Raw genomic sequence first — 21,871 nt, 5'->3', positions numbered from 1 at the left:
TAAACATACATTATTATTTATTCTTATTGACCATAGTTATTTTTTAATGAATATCAGACGGATGGCAATATTTCACAGCTAATATAACCATATGTTTGTCTAATTTAACTAAATATATTTGTGCTCAAGAGAAACATGAATTTCATACTATACTATGATATCAGCACACGTCCCACATTTGTTTTAATCCTAGCACATCATTTAATTCCCCCCCTACAGAAATAATAGATCATCATTAAGGAAAGGACTTCACACATATACTATACAGTGCAGTGAAAAAGTATTTGCCCCTGAAGAATTTTTTTGTTTTTGCTTTTTGGTCATATTATCCTTTTCATATTAACAAAAACATTTAATTTATGCCAAAGTTAACCTAAGTAAATATAAAAAGTAAATAAAAAATAAATTATAATTTAATTTAATAAAAAATATATCCAACCCAACCCAAACTCTGTTATTAAAGTTTGTTTGATAATCTAAAAATGAAAGAACTTAAAACAACTTTCAGTGAGAAAGAAATGCTTAATAATAATTGGGATTTCTTATATTTTAGGGGTGGAACAATTACTAGTAATTCGATTTACTCGATTTAAAAAAATAATCGAGAGAGCTCCTTGTTTCAGGTTGGTGATGAACTGATGCCATCTAGTGTAGAAATCCCACAGTTAGAATAGAGCACCTGACTGACTCCTCCTTTTTTAAAGCCCTGCCTCCTCTACACTCTTCTAAAATAAATCACAAGCCAAACAGTTAACGGACACTCACTGTTTTTGAATGATATCCTCAATGATACATCTTACACTTTTACACTTACACAAAAATTGAGATTTTATAAATTTGAAAGCATGTTTTTGAATGTTTTTCTAAAGTTAATTTAAAAATAGTGAATCATAACCCCTGTACCCATATATCATATAGCCAATGTACAACCATTTTAATAGAACTGCTTTTTGAATTCGTCCAGCATAACTTTACCATAAGCACCTTCACAGACTATCTTGAAACCATATTTTTCTGAAAGTTAATCAAACCTTTGTTGACCATTTTCCAGTGTACAGAATTGGACGGTTTAACTCAAGAGTATAATCACCAGAGGACAGGAGAACACTGTTTCATCCTGCAGTTGAAGCAGCTGTGTAGTTCAAGACATCACAAGCCTTGTTGTGGACACTGTATGGATAAGAACACACAACATATTATTAAAATAATTTGCCTTTGACATACTGTCCCTAGAAGCTGAAGAGGAGGCAAACCTGTCAAAGAAGAGGAGGCGGATGGAGAGGAGACGTGCCATATTGCACGTTTCTCTAGCTTTGTACATTCATACATATGCCTGTACATACTCACAGCAAAAGAAAATCATTATTAATGCTGAAAGATATAGCCAAAATATATATCATCATATATTGCTTTATTTAATTCAATATGATCTGCAACGGATTGGCGGCCTGTCCACGGAGTATTCTGCCTTCCGTACGATGCCGGCTGGGATAGGTTCCAGCCAACACTCCCCAACCCCGCTACCCTGAGGGGTAAGGCGGGGTTAAAGAGAGGGGTAAAGAGAGGTAAAAAGGATTGACAATGAATGAATAAATGATGAATAACTCAATATGATATTATTTCTATACTGATATGAACAGTATAAAAGCATCCGTCTGGGGTGGATTAAAGAATGTTTCTCATTACACATTTTATGATGGATTGTGGGGTTTAAGAATTAATACATGAATGAATGAGTAATTTATTGCAAAATTTTGACAGGCAGACAAAATGCATCAGTAGTGACAGATTCCCAAAAACTGCTATTGAAAAACCCTTTCATGTAAAACAACGTGATTTTTGCTGCATATCATCACCCAACCAATTTTACACTACCTGAAATGAAATGTAGATCAGTGATCCTTTAGCACTTATGATTTTCAAAATGGTCTGTAAATGCACTCCTATTCATTAATAATAGAGATCAAAAATACCAAAAAACGTTTGGGCATTATAATCACCATATCAACATTTTTATGCCACATTGTTTTCAATTTAAAAGACACAGTAGATTAAATAATTTCACACATTTAATATATGATATAAAACAACAATAGCCCACAATATTTCCAAGAGGCCACATGGTCATTTAAGGCAGAACATTTAGGTGTGGCTATAGCCCTCCTAAAACATGTCTAAGGACATCCATGCTAAATGACACTTGGCACATCATGTCACAGAACTCTACATCAAAAATGTGTGGCACCATATAACGTTTTGAGGCCATTGTGGGATTGATAGGATTGATAAAGAGGCTAACTAAGAGAACAAACTGTACCGCAGTAACAGAGAAGACAGAAGTGAAAAGACACTCTTTTTTCTTCCCGTCAATAGCCTGCTTTACAAACAGAATAATCAGACAAAAGCAGGCCAAGACTCCATTACAACTGCCAAGGCCATATCATGAATGAAGCTCTCAGAATGAAGGATGCCCCTTAGAGACACAGACAAAGATCTTCTTTATAGAAGAACACTCAAATGTTAGGCAGCGCCAAGCCAGGTGTGTGTGTGTGTGTGCGCGTGTGTGTGAGAGAGAGAGAACGAGAGAGTTTGTGTGTTTGTGTGTGAGAGAGAGAGAGTTTGTTTGTCTGTGTGTGAGAGAGAGGGAGAGAGAGATAGAGAGAGAGGGAGATGTGACAGGCATGCCTGATTGGCCTTTGGGTAGTGATCATTATGCCAGAGACTGCAGGTGCACTAGAATCCCATCTGGTACCAGGAGAGAGCAAAGAGCAAAGATAAAGAAAAAATCACACTGTAAAGCATTGCCCTGTGAATCTACCTACAATAATTAACCACATCAAATAAAATGTACATTATTTCACTGTAAGTTAGTACAAAAATACTGGCAGGATATACAAATACTGTCAGAATTTACAGTGCCTCTATTCTATATACTCTAAATAACTATTGAACACTAATTCAGTTAGTAAACCAAATGGGTGCCATTTCTATCCCCAGAAAATTACATGTACAAATGTGCACACAACATAACTTTAATAGATTTTATTATTAATCATAATTTCTTGTACATATTTAAACCTTGTCCCTACTCTCTAACTATAAACTTTGCCATCAAATATAATTACTAAAATCCTTCAGAGATGTAATCTCTGAAGGACTCTACAGAGAGTCCAAATCCCATCTATGTTTTATTTTTTTCCCCATAATAAATCCATAATATTTGAGTTAAAATACATATTTTAGTTGTATCCGTAACACATTACCTGAATAATCTGAAACATTCTACAAAGCACATATACAACAGGAAGTTACATCAGGTGGTTCCCTCATTTGTTTTTCTTTGTATTGGATCTTATTGTAACTATTACTGAGGAGGTCAATCTCAACAATCTCTGTTCTGTTTCCTAAATTAATTCTTAGATCTTATTTGTTTATTTTTAAACTACAATTTTGAGAAAATCACTAGAATGTGCTCAGTGTCCTCATGCTATTAGCACAGCCGCCATTTAGTTATTTTTAATGTTTTTGCTGATTCTATGCTAAAAACTCATTCCTGATACTCAAAACATAAAAGTAACAGGAATGAGTGGCAGTAACAGGAGTGATTTCCAGTAACAGGAGTGATTTCCAGTAACAGGAGTGAGTTCCAGTAACAATGATTTGTTTGTCATAAATATCAATTATCTGAATATGCAGTCAACCATTTCTTTGAAATAAAGACTTTCTTGAAAGAAAATCAAAGGAAAGTGGACTTGCTTTTAAACATGCTTTTTAAATGTCACGAGTTTTGTAACCATCTTCGGCCTTGTAACCTTGTAAAAAAAAAAAATAAGTAAAGCTGCCTGAGTTTGACCACTATGTTACATGTTTTGAATAGTTAAATACATGTGTTATTAGACTTAGAGTTGAAAAGAAAAATTAAGTTTAATTTAGAAGAGTTACAACAAGCAAATGGCACCCATTCAGTGGAATGGCCCACAACGTGATTGCCAGCAGGCAATGCTTCGTTATTTTTTATTCGTCATTCAGTGGCTAACCATTGCTTATTCAGGGAAGGTTTTTGTTTCTTAATACAGGAAACTGTCATGGTTTTGACAGGTCAGTGCTATGAGCATTTAGTTGTGTTCTTCAATAAAATAACTTAAAATAACTAACCAAACTTTATTTCAGACTTTAAGGTCTCAGAATTCTGTCTTATTGGCAGCGTCAGTTAGTACACAGTCACAGTCATAGACAGGAGAGTCATAGACAGAGTCATAGACAGGAGAATTACAGCTTGAGAGTGAGCTCCAGGTTTGTCAGACACTAGAAGGTGCTCCCAAGTCCAAAATGAATGGGCTAATATGGAGCAACTGAGCTTAATTTATAATGTTTGAAACATTTAATACTGAAAAAATGTACTAATTTTCTTTTCTGATTAATTTATAAAAGTTTTTAAATGTCTTCTGACAGTAACTTCAGCATCACCAGTCAGTCAGCGCACAGTAGGAGTAATGCTAGCGTCCCTATCGCCTATATTTTCTTTTACTTTCTTAACCTTATGGAATATCCTGGACAAGCAATTAAGATACTTTTACCTATGAGCTGAGGTTTAGCTGTTTAGCTCCATTCACCCCTACTAATGGAGGACTGACTCGCAGGCTCTCTCTAGCGGTTAAAATGGGGAGATGTGTCCGACCTCAGTTTTCTGTTTTAGCAAAATACTTTACTCTGTCAAATTAAGTGAATATTCTAGACCAGTTCTTTGACACTATTTTAACTGAGTATTTTTGGGCCAATTAGCTCTATTCAACTCTATTGATTGAGTATTTACTTGCTGGCTCCCTCTAGTGGTTAACAGTCATTCATTTTCTGATTAAACATGGGAGTTAGAAGTGACCAGGCTTTTTTTTTTTTTTTTTACTTTATTCTGCTTATTTTTAAGCAATAGTTTAGTTGTGTAGCTCCATTTACCCTCATATATCGAAGACTTAGTCATGGATTCTTTCTAGTAGTTAGCAGTCATTTTCTGATAAAATGCGGGAAATACAAAGTGACCAATCTTTCTTTCCTTTTTTTTTAACAAAAAAAAATATATATATATATATTATACTGTCTGTAATGTAAAAGGGTATTGTAAGAAAGAAGTTTACTCATTCCCATTCCGAGAGCACTCACTCGTCGGCTCCCTCTAGCGATGACCAGGATCTGATTTTTTTTTTATCAAAAAAACTTTATTGTTTTCTAAAATAAAATAAAAAAAAACCTTTAAGACACTATTTTAACTTAGCTGTTTACCACCGTTAATTGAGGACTTACTCTCTCTTTTGATTAGCAGGCATTTTAAGGGAAATAGAAAATGACCAGGGTTTCTTTGCCTTTTTTTTGTAAAGCACTTTATTTTACTTTCTAAGATTAAAAGTTATTTCTAATTTAACCGGGGAACAGTGATCAGCATCTGCTTACTTTTTCTTTTTTAGCAAAATATTTTATTCTTCCCCAAAACGAAGGAATATCATGGACACATATTTTTATTGTCAGTTTATAGCTGTTTAGCTCAATTTATCTCCATTCCCCATTTGTTTATTTTTTTTGCAAAAAAACTTTATTATACTTTCTAAAAATTAAGAAATATCCTGGATTCGTAGTTAAACACTATTTTAACTACTATTTAGCTGTTTAGCACAATTTACCTCCATTCCTCAATTGTTTTTTAGCCTTTCGGACTCGTTTAGTTGCACAGAACACTTACTGAGACCTGTTGTCCATCAAAAAAGATCATAAACCAGGCAATGAAACAGTAGCTTAGCCCCGTCCACTGCATTGGACAAAAAAATCAGCAACTCGGACATCAGGGCATGTATATAGATTTTATATTAGGATATTGTCTTATTCTGTGTGCATTACAGATAAGAAAACAGTATTCTTATATTTTTCCTTCACATGAACATGATACAGGTCCTAAAGGTTTAACAAAGTTATAATTTCTAAAATGAAATTAATATTCTTGACCAGTTCTAAGACATTACAAACTTTGAGTTTTTAGCTGTTTAGCTCAATTATTAGCCATTAATTGAGAACTGTCTCGCGCGCTCCCTCTAGCGGTCTTCAGTAATCTCTAGTAATATTCCGGGGGAGATATAAAGTGTCCAGGCTCTATATATAAACCGGCTGTGGTCTCTTGTCCTCGTGCTCCTGAAGCGCGTGGGTTTGCTCTTGGATTTCCGTGGCCGTGTTAAAAGTGTGAAATTAATTAATGGTAAATTTCGCTCACTGAACAAACACGGGGAGAGAGCTGCGCTGCGCTGCAAATGCGCAGTCAGAGCGAGGGGAAGGGGGGTTCTTAGAGTAGTCCACGCACTACCCCCCACCCCCACAACCCCCCAATCACACACACACACGCGCAGTGTTAATGGTGGGGCTCGTGCAGACGGTTATCCGTGAGCGCGAGACAGATAAGCTGCAGTATCCGCGCGGCGGTGGGATTAACGGCCCGGATGTCAGACGGGTTCACGGCAGCGAGTGAAGCATGAGCGCGCGGGTTCTCCGGGGAAAGACGCCGCAGCTCCCGATACAGAGAGCGGGACGGACAAAGCACCATCATCATCACTCCAGGTACCGAGCGCGTGCGCTGCTCTCCATACAGTGTGCCTGTTTAATGTGGACGCGCGCGCCCGAGCGTGCATAACGCGTACAGTGTAGAGAATACAGTACTGTACATTATACAGTGATATCCTGCACGTGCGCTCTTTATTGATGTTAATTACAATGGCGATAATCTAATATTCGGCATGGTTTCAGAAATGAAGGATATAAGTGAAACTAGCGCGCGTGATCAGGTAGATCTGGGCTGCCTTTTCTAGGCTTTTGTGTGTGTGGGTTGTGCATTGTCGCATGGGGTGCAGGCGCGCGTGAGGGGGTGCAGTGCGGTTGGGGGGGCGGGGTCACAGCGGATTCCTCGCTTATCTATTGTGTGATGATTAGGCAGTAAGATAGGCTTTAGTGGATCGCCTAAAGCACAGTATGCTTCACAGTAGAGGTGAAAATGGAGAGGGTGTAGGTGGAGATGGTGTAGGTGGAGATAGTGGTGGGACAGTGGTCTTTTGTATATAGCTGTATTCTGCTTTATTCTGAATGACCTACATTAGCTGTGAGCTGCAAACTGTGAGCTTACACCCACATTTGCAGGTTTATACTATGCTTTTCTGAGTTTTAAAACATTTAAGTACAGTCTATTAACATTATTCACTTTTAAGCTTCTTCTTCTTTCTTTCTTCTGTGGCTATTATCATTAATACAGGAAGAAAGGTACGCAGTGGGGGTGTGTCCTCTGATCAGTAGCTGAAGCATGTTATTGGATTTTGGAATGAGGGTAAAATATGAGGATTTGCAAATTAAATCAAATATAGCCAAATAGATATTAAAACAGTTTTATGTTGACATCACAGTAACACAGGTGTACAGGTGTGTGGAAAAACCCAGGTTCTATTTTCCTTATACAGTAGTATAAAAAGTTTGGGCACCCCTGATAATTTTCATGTTTTTACTTTATAAATCATTGGTTGTTCAGATCAGCCCTTTAAGTATATAATGAAGCAGATAAACACAGCGATGTGAAATTAAGTTTATAGGTTTTACAGAAAAAGTGCAATAATGCTTTAAACAAAAATAAAAAGGTGCATAAATTTGAGCACCATGTCATTTTATGGATTTGAATACCTTTAGCGCTGATTATTGGAACACAAATTTTGTTTGGTAAGCTTATTGACCCTTGACCTACATATACAGGTGAATCCAAATATGAGAAAGTTTTTCTCCTCTTTGCTTCTTCTCTGTAGAGCGGCAACATAGGAGCCTCCAAACAGCTCTCAAATGACCTGAAAACAAAGATTGTTCAACATCATGTTTTAGGGGAAGGATACAAAAAGCTATCTCAGAGATTTCAGCTGTCAGTTTCCACTTTGAGGAACATAGTGAGGAAATGAAAGAACAACAGGCACAGTTCTAGTTAAGGCCTGAAGTGGCAGAATAAGAAAAGGAGAAGGATGGGGAGAACAGTCATAATCAACCCACAGACCAGCTCCAAAAACCTACAACATCAGCTATTTAGCTATATATACAAAGTTCAGCTATTCAGCGCACTTTAAACAAGGAGAGGCTGTATGGGAGAGTAGTGCAGAAGAAACCTTTTCTGAGCCATAGAGTCACCTGAGGTATGCTAAAGCACATTTAGACAAGCCAGCTTTATTTTGGAATAAGGTACTGTGAACTGACGAAAATAAAATTGAGTTATTTGGAGGAAGGCATTCATGGTGTAGAAAGAACACTAAATTCCAAGACAAACACTTGCTACTCACAGTAAAACATGGTAGTGGTTCCATCATGCTGTGGGGTTGTGTAACCAGTGCAGGTACTGGGAATCTTGTTAAAGTTGAGGGTCACATGGATTCAATTTAATATCAGCAGATTCTTGAGAATAATGTTTAAGAATTAGTGAGAAAGTTGAAGCATTCATGGAACAAGTACAACGTTCTGTAATGGCAATCTCAGTAGAAGGATCTACTAAATAAAGATGTTTTTTTTTGTTTTAGGGTTGCTAAATGTATGCACCAGCCTATTTTTGTTTAAAGAATGATGGCACACTTTCTGTAAATCCTATAAACTTCATTTTGCTTCTCAAATATCAGTGTTCATCTATTATATTATATATTTAATTGAAATCTGAACAACCAATGATTTATAGAGGAAAATCCTGAAACTTATCAGGAGTGCGCAAATGTTTTCATACCACTGTAATTGCAAAATAAATAATTATGTACTTTATATAAAACAATTTCACACAAAACTTAATATACCAATCAAAAGCTTGGATTCATTCAGTGTTCTTCTTTATATTTTTATTTCATTTATTTTCTAAATTGTAGATTAATATTAAACACATGAAAATAAGTAAAGGTCACATATGGAATCATGTAGCATAAACTCTTTGTCCTCCACAATCCCCTGACCTAAACCCAACTGAGATGGAGATTTGGGATGAGCTGGACCTTCACAGCGTGAAGAAAAAGCTGCAACTATTGTTCAGCACCTCCAGAAACTCATTCAAGATGCTGAGAAAACTATTACAGGTGACTCTACCTCGTAAAGACACTGAGATTAAAATGCCAAGAGTTTACAAATATGTCCTCAAAGCTAATGTGGCTACTTAGAATAATCTAAAGTATACAACATATTCTGGTTTGTTTAACTCTTTTTTTTTTTTTTTTTTTTTTTACAAAAGATATATAGGGTGAGTTGAGAAAAAGTCTTGGTGGGTGGAGTGTAACTGTTTAAAAAAAAAGTGCAGGGAGCATAATGAGTTTGTAAAGAGTGGAGGTATATCTGTTGTAAAATGGAAAAGAAGAGTTTATGGGGTGTTGTGGGCTAAATACTGTGGCTGACTGTTCAGCAGTCTGAAGGCCTGAGGGAAGAAGCTGTCTGTGAACCGGCTTTTACTGGTCTTTATGCTTCTGTACCTCCTGTATTGCTCTCTCAGTTGCTTTAAAGTGACAAAAGCAATATTTTTAAACAAGCTAAAAAAGTTTTCTTATGCACAAATGTAAGTGACTTACAGAGCAGAACCCTCTCCCATACACATACCACCATACTGAATTTTTTATTTTCAGATAACTTTTACTTTGCGACATTAAAAATGAATAGCTGGAGAAGAAAAGTGAACTGAATTTATTATCATGGTCAAAAGCGATGCCAAAACTGAGATTTATACCTTGCAAAGAAGTTTGAAGTTCAGTCTGCTGTGTTTAATATAGGGCTTGAGTGATATTGTAAAAAACAAAATATATGGAAATATTCTCAATTATGTGTTATTTATTTCCTTTTTTTCATTTTTTCATATATCTGGCCAATTTTACCACCCATTCTGCTGCTACTCACTACTCACTACTATCCCCCATCCCTAGTGATGCCACAACACCAGGAGGGTGAAAACTAGAACATGCCTCCTCAGACACATGTGAAGTCAGCCACCACCTCTTTTCAAACTGCTGCTGATGCAGCATTGCCAAGTAGCCAGTTTGCTTGGAGGAAAGCGCAGCGACTTAGTTTCGATACATCAGCTCTATCAGCCTTGTGCTTACAATATCAAATCGACATCACCCTAGGAGTGATGAGGGGCAAGAGCACCATCTACTCACCCCGAGAGAGCAAGGCCAATTGTGCTCTCTCAGGGCTCCAGCAGCTGATGGCAAGCTTCATGACTGGGATTTGAACCTGCGATCTTCCGATCATAGTGGCAGGGCTTTAGACCCGCTGGACCACTTGGCACTCTTGGTCATGATACATACATAACAAAAATTAATTTGAAAAAAATGTTATTCAGCTGTGTCAAAGTAATAAACGCTTTTTTTTACACTTTTTCTTTACTTAACATTTTAATGAAAATCATGATAAAAGTTGTACGCCGGTACTCTCCTGTATTTTGGGAGGAAGACAAAAAATATTTGTATACAAATAATAACAATAATAATTATAATAATAATAATAATAATTGTAAATCAAAACACCTCAGGCTGCTGCTGATGTAAAAAAATTACACATTAAGTTTCATTATATCACAATATATCACGATACTGTAAGCAAGGTGATGTATTTTGATTGTTTAGATCAAATTTTAGAAAACTGTCAGTGTATAAAAAACACCATTGTATTTATAAAAACTGATTAAAATAACTATTTGTCCAGAACAGTGGGATCTAACAGAGTAAAACACTGCTATTTAGTGGACAGGGTTTAATAACTAATAATAACTTCCTGTCACTGACCATTACATGTTAACTAATATTTTAAAATCGTTACTGTTTTTATTTATCTATAATTTATCTGTTCTATTCTATTCTACATAATCCTTACTGTTAAATTCTACTGAATTTAGCAACAAAAAAAACATCAGCCAATGTGTGACTAATCCAATTCTTAGATAGATCACTTACTGAAAAGAGAGCAGGTGCTGATCACGCTTCTCGTCTGGTTGATTGGTTTAAGTCTATAATCAAGCTTAACTTTAATTGTGTAGCAATTATTGTAACTTGTAATCCAATTTCACCAGCGTATTTGGCTTGGTGTAATTGTGTAAGAAAGCCTTATTAGAAGGAGCTACAAAGGGATGTTACCAACACTATGGTGTTGGTAATATGCTTTATGGGAAATATAATCAACTAGTATGTCTGTATTTAACATGAGACAGTAGAAAGTGTATTTAAATAACACACACAAATACACACACATACACAGATTGAGCATAACATAATGACCATTATGTTATTTTATATAAACCCCTACACATTTCTTCTCTCCACTGATAGTTGTGTCCCGCTTGTGGGTCATTTTCAGCACTGAAGTTATACTGGCATGCTAGTGGTGTGTGAGGTGTTGGTGTGTGTTGTGATGGTATGAGTGGATCAGACACAGCACAGCAGTGCTGCTGGAGTTTTTAAACATTTAAACATGTCAGTGTCACTGATAAATAGCATCCTGTAGGATGCTGTTTTAATGTAAGTTAAAAGACGGTCAAAATATTTATATTCAGAGTCATTTTGTCAATTTTATTGGTCTGTTCATTGTGGCATCTTAGGCCAATATAAAAATAATGTTTCAGATTCAGATTATAATAGAAAGTCAATCGAGGATGCTGTTGGTTTTGTGTTGTCAGGGCAGTCTGTTCTCTGTAGCTTATTGAGGTGGTCTTACTTCCCGTACTGCTGACCATCTGTTGACCATGCATGTCTCAGTCATACATTATCTCTCAGCTCATTGATTAACACACACACACATTTTCACACACCACACACACACAAAGGGATATGAAATCTGAGAGATACACCCGTTATCTGTCTAGTGGTTTTATTCTATATAAACTACTGATGAAATTTCTCCCAAGTTACAAAAACAATTATTGTCATTTAGAGTATTTATTTGCAGAAAATGTGAAATTGTTAAATTAATGAAAAAGGTACATCTTGTCAGACAGGAGCTAACAACACTAGGAACAGCATGACAAGTTCTTTCCAGTGTTATTTGTGCAAATAACACATCATTGTTTATATGCTTTGCCCAGTAATTCAGAGCTAAGGAAGAAATGGTTAGAATTTGTCTATGGAACACCACCAGCGAATTACAAATCTTTCACAGTGCTTTTGGGTGAGCTCATTCCACTAATAGCAAAACAATGTAAGCAGTTCAGCTTTGTTTGATGGCTTGTGACTAATTTACATCTTACATGATTACATTTTTAGAGGTTTTTCAATGGGTTTCAGGTCTGGAGATTGACTGTCAACTTATCTGAATGTCAGTCAGCATTGGGCTGGAGTACAATCATTTACTCTGCATCTTTTTCATTAATTTGATCATTTCTCATTTTCTGCAAATAAATGCTCTATATTAAAATATTTGATATATTTGAAATTTGGGAGAAATGTTGTCAGTACTTTATAGAATAAAACCATAATGTTCATATTTATAACTATAGATTTTAGGGGTGTCACGATCTCGATATTTTATCGAAATCGAATCGAAATGAGGTCACGATCTCGAGTATCGAAGTCAAAAAGAGGATCGACGATCCCTCCCGCGCGCGCTACGCAAATAGCGCAGCGCGCTACGCAAATGGCGCGGCACCAACACAGCGCATCCTATTCATTTAAATAGAGATAGCCACTGCATGAGCGCAGTCGGCGGGAGTGTGATCACTGTTTTTATCTGTCCAACGGGGGAGGGGGGGCGGGGGGGGGGGCGCGCAGGTTTTGTATCTGTATCTAACGGAGGGGTGGGTGCGCGCAGGTGAGAGCGTGTGAACTCGCTGAAATGCGTGTGTCAGTGTGAGAACACTGACTATAGATCACAGTGAGGTGGATTAAAAATCTTAAACTTATAATTGACTACACCTGTTGCTTTCCATTGAATTAAAAAAACATCTTTCTCTCAGATAAAGTAAACACAAGCGTGTTTCTGACTAAAATAAAAGCTTTTCAGGAGAGATATAAGTTATGTGTAAATATTTATAAGACAATACCCACATCACTTATCTAACCAGCCTGTACTGATTTCTGCCCCCCAATAATGCTTTCAATAACCTCTTGTAACCCCTGGGAGCCAGGGGTTACACTCTAATAGCCTTTAATAGTCTTCAGTAGCCTTTAAAAGACTTACCTGGCGGCCGTGGTGTGTCCACTAAACTCCGTAGTTATAAACATCCTGAGGTTAGCAGCGCGCTAACTGACCTGTTTCTAATGTAATCCGAGCAGTGCCTCCGTGTCGGCTGTTCTAACCTGCTGCTGTTAGCTGCTTGGGCTGAAAGATGAACTGTAGTGAGCTGTATTATCCGGTTAGTGGGGTTAAAACCTTTATTTGTTTACAGAAACAGTAAAAACGGACTGGCTGAGCTCTGTAGCCCGTGGCTGGGCTGTACTGAAGTAGTGACTGAGTGAAGAGAGCGGGGCTTGTGCTGCTGCAGCTCCGACTAGTGGTTGGATGAAGAACTGCAGCTTCATGTAATGAGCAGTTTCACCAGCCATCCACACACAGCTCTGATAAACTGCTTGTTTTAATAGTGCACACTGTTGCTACCAAAAAAAGTCACTAGATGGCATTACCATATATATCTTAATAAATAATAATAATAATATTTATAATATTTATAATAATAATAATAATAATAATAATAATAATAATAATAATAATAAATATATTATTTAAATTTTATGAGGCATAAAATAATAACAAGAAAAAAAAAACAAGAAAATCGAGAATCGAATCCAATCGTGACCCTCAAATCGAAAATGAAATCGAATCGAGGATTTAGAGAATCGTGACACCCCTAATAGATTTATTAGATATATAGATTATTACTTTTGGTCACTCAATATTGTTAGTCCATTAATATAAACAACCTGATCTGCTTGCTTTATTTATTTATTTATTTATTTTTTAATTAGTTTATTTAGGATAATTACAATGTACAGATGATGTAAGTTGTGCTTGGCATCTCTGCCTGCTGCACCTCCTCCAGTGCACTTATGGTTACTTATGTTTTTATATATTTCAATTCAATGACTGAATCTTCCTAATAATAAAACGATCACTGGTGTTTAAAAAGGTGCAGCTGCATTATTATGCTATTATATTATTATAATGTCAGTGCCATAAATTGGTCATAAAATTACTAAAATATAATTTATAGAAATTATATCTGGGAGAATCTATCATCCAAACAAAAATGGCTACTGTGACAATTGTAGTTAAATATTTTTATATGTATTTTGAAAATAATGAATTTAATTGTGGACTAAAAACTAAATAAAAAAACTGTCTCTTTGCTGTAATGAATTAGAAATTTGAGAGCAGTTTTTTCATATTATTTTTTTCTGTTGTTTCATGCATGCTCTGTTTTTTCCATCTGAGCCTTTAATGAAATATGTGGCCAACTGGCACTGCAGAGAGAAGATTCACCACCTGTCATCTGGCATTCCAGGATCTGGGATGGGCAATGTCAGAGCAGTGCTTGTTATTGTGGGGGGCTGAAACACAAAGAAAATACAGATATGGTTTAACAGTGTGATTATTGTAATTTATGTTCACTCCAGCTGTAATATTTAAGGGGAACCAACCAGCTGTTTTCAGGGCTCGGGTTGAATCTGCTCCTTCAGTGTGGTAAAATTCTAAATATAGGAAATGTTATTAGTAGATATTGGCAATATGTCAATATTTTATCGTATTGTGATACGTTTTCTTCTTGTATCGACAATATCCTTTAATAAGCACATTGAGGATTACAATCAGAGCTTAAAGAGCATTAAACCAACTGTAAGTTTTATTACAGAGAGTGTAATTAGATATGTTAAACTGGATAATGTGCGGCATAAATGAAATAGAAATCACAGTAAAATGCCTAGAAATTTATTTTTGGGCCAAATATTAACCAAACCATTAGGTAGTGGGCCACAAAAAAAATCTGTTATGGAAAATGAAGTGTAATGGTACAGACTAGTAGCTCTCCAGCCTGGAGGGTTGGTGAACCCAATTGCAGAACAGTTGACTTCAAAGCAAGTACAGTAAACCCATGAAGAAAAAAAATAAACATAAATAAACACACCGCTCCTCACGTGGGATCTAACACGTGTTGTCAGGGTCATGGTCCAATACATTACCACTGCCCCGGCTAGTGAATTGGTACACAGCTGGGAAAAAATGCCCTTATAAGAAGATAGGGAGCCCAAGAATTGGAGGAAAAATGAAAACGGGCGGAAACTAAAGTCACACCGAGCACGACAGAGAGACAGGGGAGGAATGTAAACTAAATTTTGCCAGAGTAGCATTTTATTTAAATTGTTTTTCATTATAGTTCAAACAACCTCGCGGGGCAGATGTTTCATTCGCCAGTCACCAGTCACCCATTCATAGAGCACCCTGTCATAGAGCATATCATCGCTGTCCAATGAAAAACACTTATCTCCAAAACACCAAATTTACAGGAGAGAGAAAAAAACCTTGTAAACTTTTAATAGAAGTCAATGTAAAAAGAGTTTATTTCAGGTCATTTTGAAGAGTTTCTTTTGGTCTATTCATCAAGACAGTTTTGGCACAGTATAAGGGATAGTTTATCTGGTCAAATTATGTAGTAAATTAAAAATAGTGTTTTTCATAGGACAGCGATGATATATATATTAGACATCAGATGGGACTGGTTCCTGATCCATATTGCTCATTCTGCCCCCATGGTACAATTGGCTTCATTATAGATATGTTATGGGAATTTTAGTTTTTGGAGAAATGTTATTAGTGCTCTAGGAGAGCTAATAGAGGTGCAACTGCCAATGGACCCTGTGGTGAAAAGGATTTCAGCTTTCCCTCATGAATATTCATACATGCGAACATTTCACCTCTGATTGGCTAACAGCACTGCAAGGCAGTGAGACGAACAACAGTTAGAAAATAAAACGTTTTAAAATAAAGACATTTCTACACTAATAACAATCTTTTGCAATGTCATATGTTACTTTAAAACATGTGTAATGCCCTGATAAGTACAGTTCAGCCACTGATCTAGTCTTAGAGTCTCTGTAAAACGTTGAATCCACCGGAGATCCTATGTAAACCTAGTTACTTACACACAGAGGTGGGTAGTCCAGGTCCAGAAAGTAAAAATCCCCCCAGGGTTTGTTGGCTGAGCTGCAGGACAGCTGCCCAAGCAGTTGGAACAAAACCCAGGGGTGGATTTTTACTTTTAACTAGTGTAAACAGAACTGGTTCTAAACATACACCTACCTCACTTCATCTCAATTGTACTTCGCTGGTGGTGTTCCATAGACAAATTCTAACCATTTCTTCCTTAGCTCTGAATTACTGGGCAAAGCATATAAACAATGATGTGTTATTTGCACAAATAACACTGGAAAGAACTTGTCATGCTGTTCCTAGTGTTGTTAGCTCCTGTCTGACGAGATGTGTCGCTTTATACTAATTAACGGGTGAATGGAGACAGGAGTGCTTTTCCTGATTGACTCATTTTTCTGAATATTTACTTTTACTAACTACTGCAGACAATGGATGTTGAGAAACAGTTTGATGTGCAGCATGCATGCACAACTCAGAGATACCTACTGTATTTCACAAAAAACAAAAAGTCATTGTTAGCAGAAGAACACCTTTAATGTGTAAAAACTTGAGATCTAACTTACAAGATCTTTTGCTAAAATAGGACTGCGATGAAAAAGTTTCTATCATGGCTTTGGTGGGTGGGGAGGAGTGGAGGGCAGTGTGTTAGGGATTGTTGCTGTAAGGGGTGGGGGGGTATGGTAAGAAGATTTGTGATGGTTGGGTGGATGAGGGGGGGTTTATTCATATAATCAAAACTGGTAAAGTAATTATAACGTGTTGATTGCTGATATTAAGTAAAAAAAAGAAAGACAAAAATATATTTTTAGTTTCTATGACGAGAGTTAGACGGGACATCATGTTTATACTGTTTCTACTGTTTTATCTTCACAGCTGGGATGAGAGCAGCTCTATAAGTAGTGGCTTGAGTGATGGCTCAGATAACCTCAGCTCAGAGGAGTTCAGTGCCAGCACTGCCCTCAACTCCATGCCAACTGTTCCCATTGGCTCCTGCCGCAACTCTGGCATTGTGGTGAGTGATTTGTGTTTTTTTACTATATATATATATACCGTATTTTTCGGGCTATAAGGCGCACTTAAAATACTTATTTTTTCCCAAAAATCGTCATTGCGCCTTATAATGCAGTGCGCCTTGTGTATGGATTTTGCTTGTGTTTACTGACCTCGATTTTTATGTGGTACACGGCGCTCTGTTGTGCAGAATTCCTCACCCATGCCAGAAAAAGATCCCCCTCTTGGGCTAGCTCGCGGTTACCTTTGACTGCCGTACTGCCTCTCGGCTGTGGTTCAGGGTAGCTAGTTTCCACTGTAGCTCCGTGGCCAGAACAAGGTGCCGGTAAACTTTCCTTTCCACCCGTTCTGGGGTAATAGCACAAACTGTTTCTTTTTAGCGCCCACTTCTAAGTAAAGTTAACCTCTTAACACGCGCTGGCCCACCGGCGGGCCAGAAATATTTAATATTTCATAACTGGCTGTGTTTCTGAATAGTTATGAACAGTTACAGGTTCAATATAGACATCCAATATACCATTTTAAAGCTTAGAATCTCTGCTTTTGAGCTATTTAGCCTATTTAGCGGAATATCCTTTCAGAAAATAAACATTTAGGGCGAAATATGCCTTGGTTATGATTTTAATAATTCATAACTCTCATATTTGCGTTTATCGTTCGTCCATATTTCATCGAATGCGGTCATGTCATACACCATTCGAACCGTCTGGCTCTCCGGATTCCAGAACTGTGCTTTTACTGTAGGATGTATGTTTCATGAATTAGAGCTGCGTCAGAGCGCATGTTTCGTCCTGGGGTAACCTCCGGTCACTGCCGCCACCCCCCGAACACACACCCACGCTCAGCCACAGGTCCTACCTTCAAAACGCGTCCAGACTAAAGAGAATCCATCAATCCAGTCTCCTGTAATCCACAGTTATATCCAAACAGCGCTGGAAATCACTTCATCCAGAAATGAAACTTATCCAATCTTTATCTCTGTTTTAAAACCGTTTTATTCACCGAATTCGGCACAACATGCTATTATAGTCAGAAGCCTCGCGGAGTAATGCGGTACTTGCTGTGCTTCAACATAATATTATGGTCTGTCGGAGCGTTGCGGCTACCGTTGTCAGGAGCCTCGCGGAGTAATACGTACTTGCTGTGCTTCAACATAATATTATGGTCTGTCGGAGCGTTGCGGCTACCGTTGTCAGGAGCGTCGCGGAGTAATACGTACTTGCTGTGCTTCAACATAATATTATGGTCTGTCGGAGCGTTGCGGCTACCGTTGTCAGGAGCGTCGCGGAGTAATACGTACTTGCTGTGCTTGTTGATTTATTGCTCAGAGATGTTGTTATTTTTCACAGATATTGTGAAGGATTTATTGCTCAGAGTTATTGTTACTGATATAAATAAAGTTTCATTTAGTGCGCCTTATAATCCAGTGCGCCTTGTGTATGGACTAACACTAAAAATAGACCGTTCACTCATCGTGCGCCTTATAATACGGTGCGCCTTATAGTCCGAAAAATACGGTATATACAGAATGAGACATTAAGATGTTTAGTTTTAGATTAATATTTTGCTTTGAAGTACCGTACTTCATTTATATTGTGATATACATTCGTGAACAAGTTTTGATAAAAAATTACTCACTGAAAGGTTTGCTTCACTAATCATTAATTGATAGAGATGCACCCAAAAATGAAACAAATTGGTTGAAAGTAAACAAAAAGAAACATTTTGTCCAAAGACCGAATACAGAACTTTGAACTTGTTTTTTGCAGGTTTTTATTCATTTAAACTTACCATTTACACTTTACTACAAGTTTAAAGAAGCCTAAATGTAGTTTGCATTGCTTTCCTAAGGAAGACAGTATACATAAAATTATTTTATTATTTATACACATGCACTTTTTAATATTCAAGCAGTCAAACCAACTAATCACAATCACAATACAATCATACATTTTCCTAAATAGAGCTAGTCTAACCATCATACATTAACCTCAGCAGGGCTAGTCTAATTATAAATTTACCTCAGCAGTTACCTTTAGTTTACATGAGCAGTGCTGCTACAGTCATTAATGTACATTGGAATTTTTATTCTAATTATAAATGTATCACAGTCTAGCCAGAGCAAACTGGCATAATGGCAAAACACAACAGCAAAGTACACAGCTCTGAAAAAAAAATAAGAGACCACTTTAATTATGATATTTTTCCTTGATTTTACCAAACTGATAACCTCTGAAATATAATTAAAGGGAAGATAGATGATCACAAACCATCAAACCAAACTGAACTGCTTGAAATTTTGCACCAGGAGTGGCATAAAGTTATCCAAAAGCAGTGTGTAAGACTGGTGGAGGAGAACATGCCAAGATGCATTACAAACCAGGGTTATTCCACCAAATATTGATTTCTGAACTTCTGAATTTGGGAGAAATGTGTTCCATAGTTTATAGAATAAAACAACAATGTTCATTTTACTCAAACATTTTCCAGCACAGTAATTAGGAGCTGCTCATTAACGAGCTGAACTTACTAGATAATACACAATCTTGTCTCCATTAAACTTTGTCAGCTTGCTTCAGCCAAACATATTTAATATAAACAAAGCATCTGTTATAGCAGTCTGACTTGTGCAGTGAGGTGCTGCGTGAATGTGTCAAGCGTGCAATCCACCATGAAATCAATAAAAAATTCTCCAGTTATGTATGATTTAATATTGGGATTTCTCCATGCTGTTATATACTATCCACACATATGCTAACAATACCTCTATCAGACAGTGCTTTAACTAATAATGGCTGACAGTGTTTTTTTTCTCTCTGGTTCTCTAGTTGCGGACAGATGCAGAGAAGCGTTCGCTCATGGAGAGCGGTCTCTCCTGGAACAGCAAAGACACCAAGCACAGGAATGAGGGAGGATATAACCCAGCCAGCCTAAAGACTGAATCACCAAACCAGTGGAAGAAGGGTCAGGTGCCGGATGACACAGGGGTCAGAGGTGAACTCAGGAAGCCACAGACACTCAACCATCAGTACGGTCTGAAGAAATGTCGCAACCCCCCCGTGGGCATAACCTCACCCATCACCCACAACCCACAGAGCTTGTTGAAAGCACCAGACTGTGAGTTGCTTTAACCTTTTAACTCCCTCACATTGATAATCGCAATACAATTTTATTTTCTTGTATTTTTATTTGTTTGTTTGAGGCAATAATAAAAAAAAATGTTTCTGATATAAACATCTCTATCAAATATTTTAGATGGCACTTTATCCCTTTTTTGAATGGGGTTAGTTTCTCAGGGGGTCATGGGGTAATTTTCTCTTTTATTCCCATCTGTAATGACCATGTATGTGTTTTTGTCAGATGTCCTCTGAGAAAATTACAGGCTAAATTACCTACTGTTTTTTGCTGAAAAATTTTTGTCCCGTACTAATGCACATCTGAATTTTCAACTTACGTTTAATAAAATAGCTATTTATCCACTGCCGCGCACCATAATTACATTTTGGGTGCACGTTTCCACAGAGATCTATGTTAACACAACAGCAAGTGGAAATGGAGGAGCTACTGAACGCGATGTCATGTGACCGAGAAAGCCTAAAAACTCACTGTCCTCCTGTAGTCTGGTAGCAAGAGTTTTATCACTGATTACTGATTACTGATTTTTTCACAGATACCCCTCTGAGAAATGAATCCTGTCCTGATAGGGCTTTTGTCAACTTTTAGAGTACAAGTAAATAACCTAGAAAAAAGAAGTGTGTAACATTACACAATTCCATTATCTTCAAAGATTCCACCAAAAAACACCACAAGTGTGGACGGATTAGTGGGCATTCCTGTGCTGGTTAGTAGAAATGGCACAATCAGGTTTAGTTAAGTTTAGTTAAGTTAAGGTCCTTTTTGAAATATGATATTCTGCTTTAAAATGCCCTTTACCAAAGAGCTGGCTCAGTCACATGATCAGCCCCTCACCTACCAGCTTTTATTCGATGCCCAAGATTATCTGGTGGCTGCGGCTGTTAGTTTCCTTAAATCACTCTAAAAAAACAGAAGGATGGTAATCATGGTATTTAAATACAGAAAACTGAGATTATATTTAGTACTGTATTGTTTGCACTATAAGGCGCACTTAATATATTTTAATTTTCCGCAAAAAATGTAGTCTGTTTTATAATCTGGTGCGCCTTGTTTATAAATTTTACCGTTCAGGTTGTAAGGAGCAGTAAAGCCACTCTGCTGAAGTACAGCTTTATACAGGAGTTTTAGTTTAGTTTTCCAGCACCGATATTCAAGACTGGAGCAGTATTAGCATTAGCCTCTAAGCGCTAGCTCTTTTGCTGTTCAGAGGTGAGTATATCGGCCAGTAGCCTAGTGCTAACCACGGCTAGCACTGCTGGAGTAGCATTAGCATTACCCTCTAACCGTGCTAAGTGTTAGCTCTCTCACCGTATAGAGGTGAGTATTAGCACTGTTGGAGCATCATTAGCATTAGCCACTAACCGCAGCACTAGCTCTTTTGCCTTTCAGAGGTGAGTATTATCGCCCTGTAGCCTGAGCATTAACCGTGTTAAAACAAACTACGTGGGAAAAACCGCTAGCTGATATCGCCCTGGCATACTGGAACACTTAGGGTTCCTCAGTGTAGTGCTGTCGGGCGGCATTAGCCGCTAACCGCAGCTAGCTTTAGTGGAAATCAGGAAATCTACGCTTACTGTAA

At 37.3% G+C, this 21,871-nt stretch overlaps 2 protein-coding genes across 2 annotated transcripts in view; one reads left to right on the top strand and one right to left on the bottom strand.

Annotated features, from left to right (window-relative positions):
• The window catches only part of baz2a (bromodomain adjacent to zinc finger domain, 2A), a 353,839-nt gene that overhangs the window by 167,155 nt on the left and 164,813 nt on the right, over positions 1–21,871 (bottom strand). The window lies entirely within an intron of this gene.
• nav1a (neuron navigator 1a) overlaps positions 6,314–21,871 on the top strand; it is a 43,999-nt gene continuing 28,441 nt past the window's right edge. Inside the window, exons 1-3 of the mRNA XM_022662316.2 lie at positions 6,314–6,594; positions 17,020–17,158; positions 19,986–20,274. Coding sequence (XP_022518037.2) covers positions 6,509–6,594; positions 17,020–17,158; positions 19,986–20,274 — 514 coding nt within the window. The 5' untranslated portion in view covers positions 6,314–6,508. The remainder of the gene's footprint in view (positions 6,595–17,019; positions 17,159–19,985; positions 20,275–21,871) is intronic.

The sequence above is a fragment of the Astyanax mexicanus genome, chromosome 13, assembly GCF_023375975.1.
Source record: "Astyanax mexicanus isolate ESR-SI-001 chromosome 13, AstMex3_surface, whole genome shotgun sequence".
Lineage (NCBI taxonomy): Eukaryota > Metazoa > Chordata > Actinopteri > Characiformes > Acestrorhamphidae > Astyanax > Astyanax mexicanus.
The sequence above is the reverse complement of the archived record's forward strand: the minus strand, read 5'-3'. Positions and strand labels throughout refer to the sequence as shown.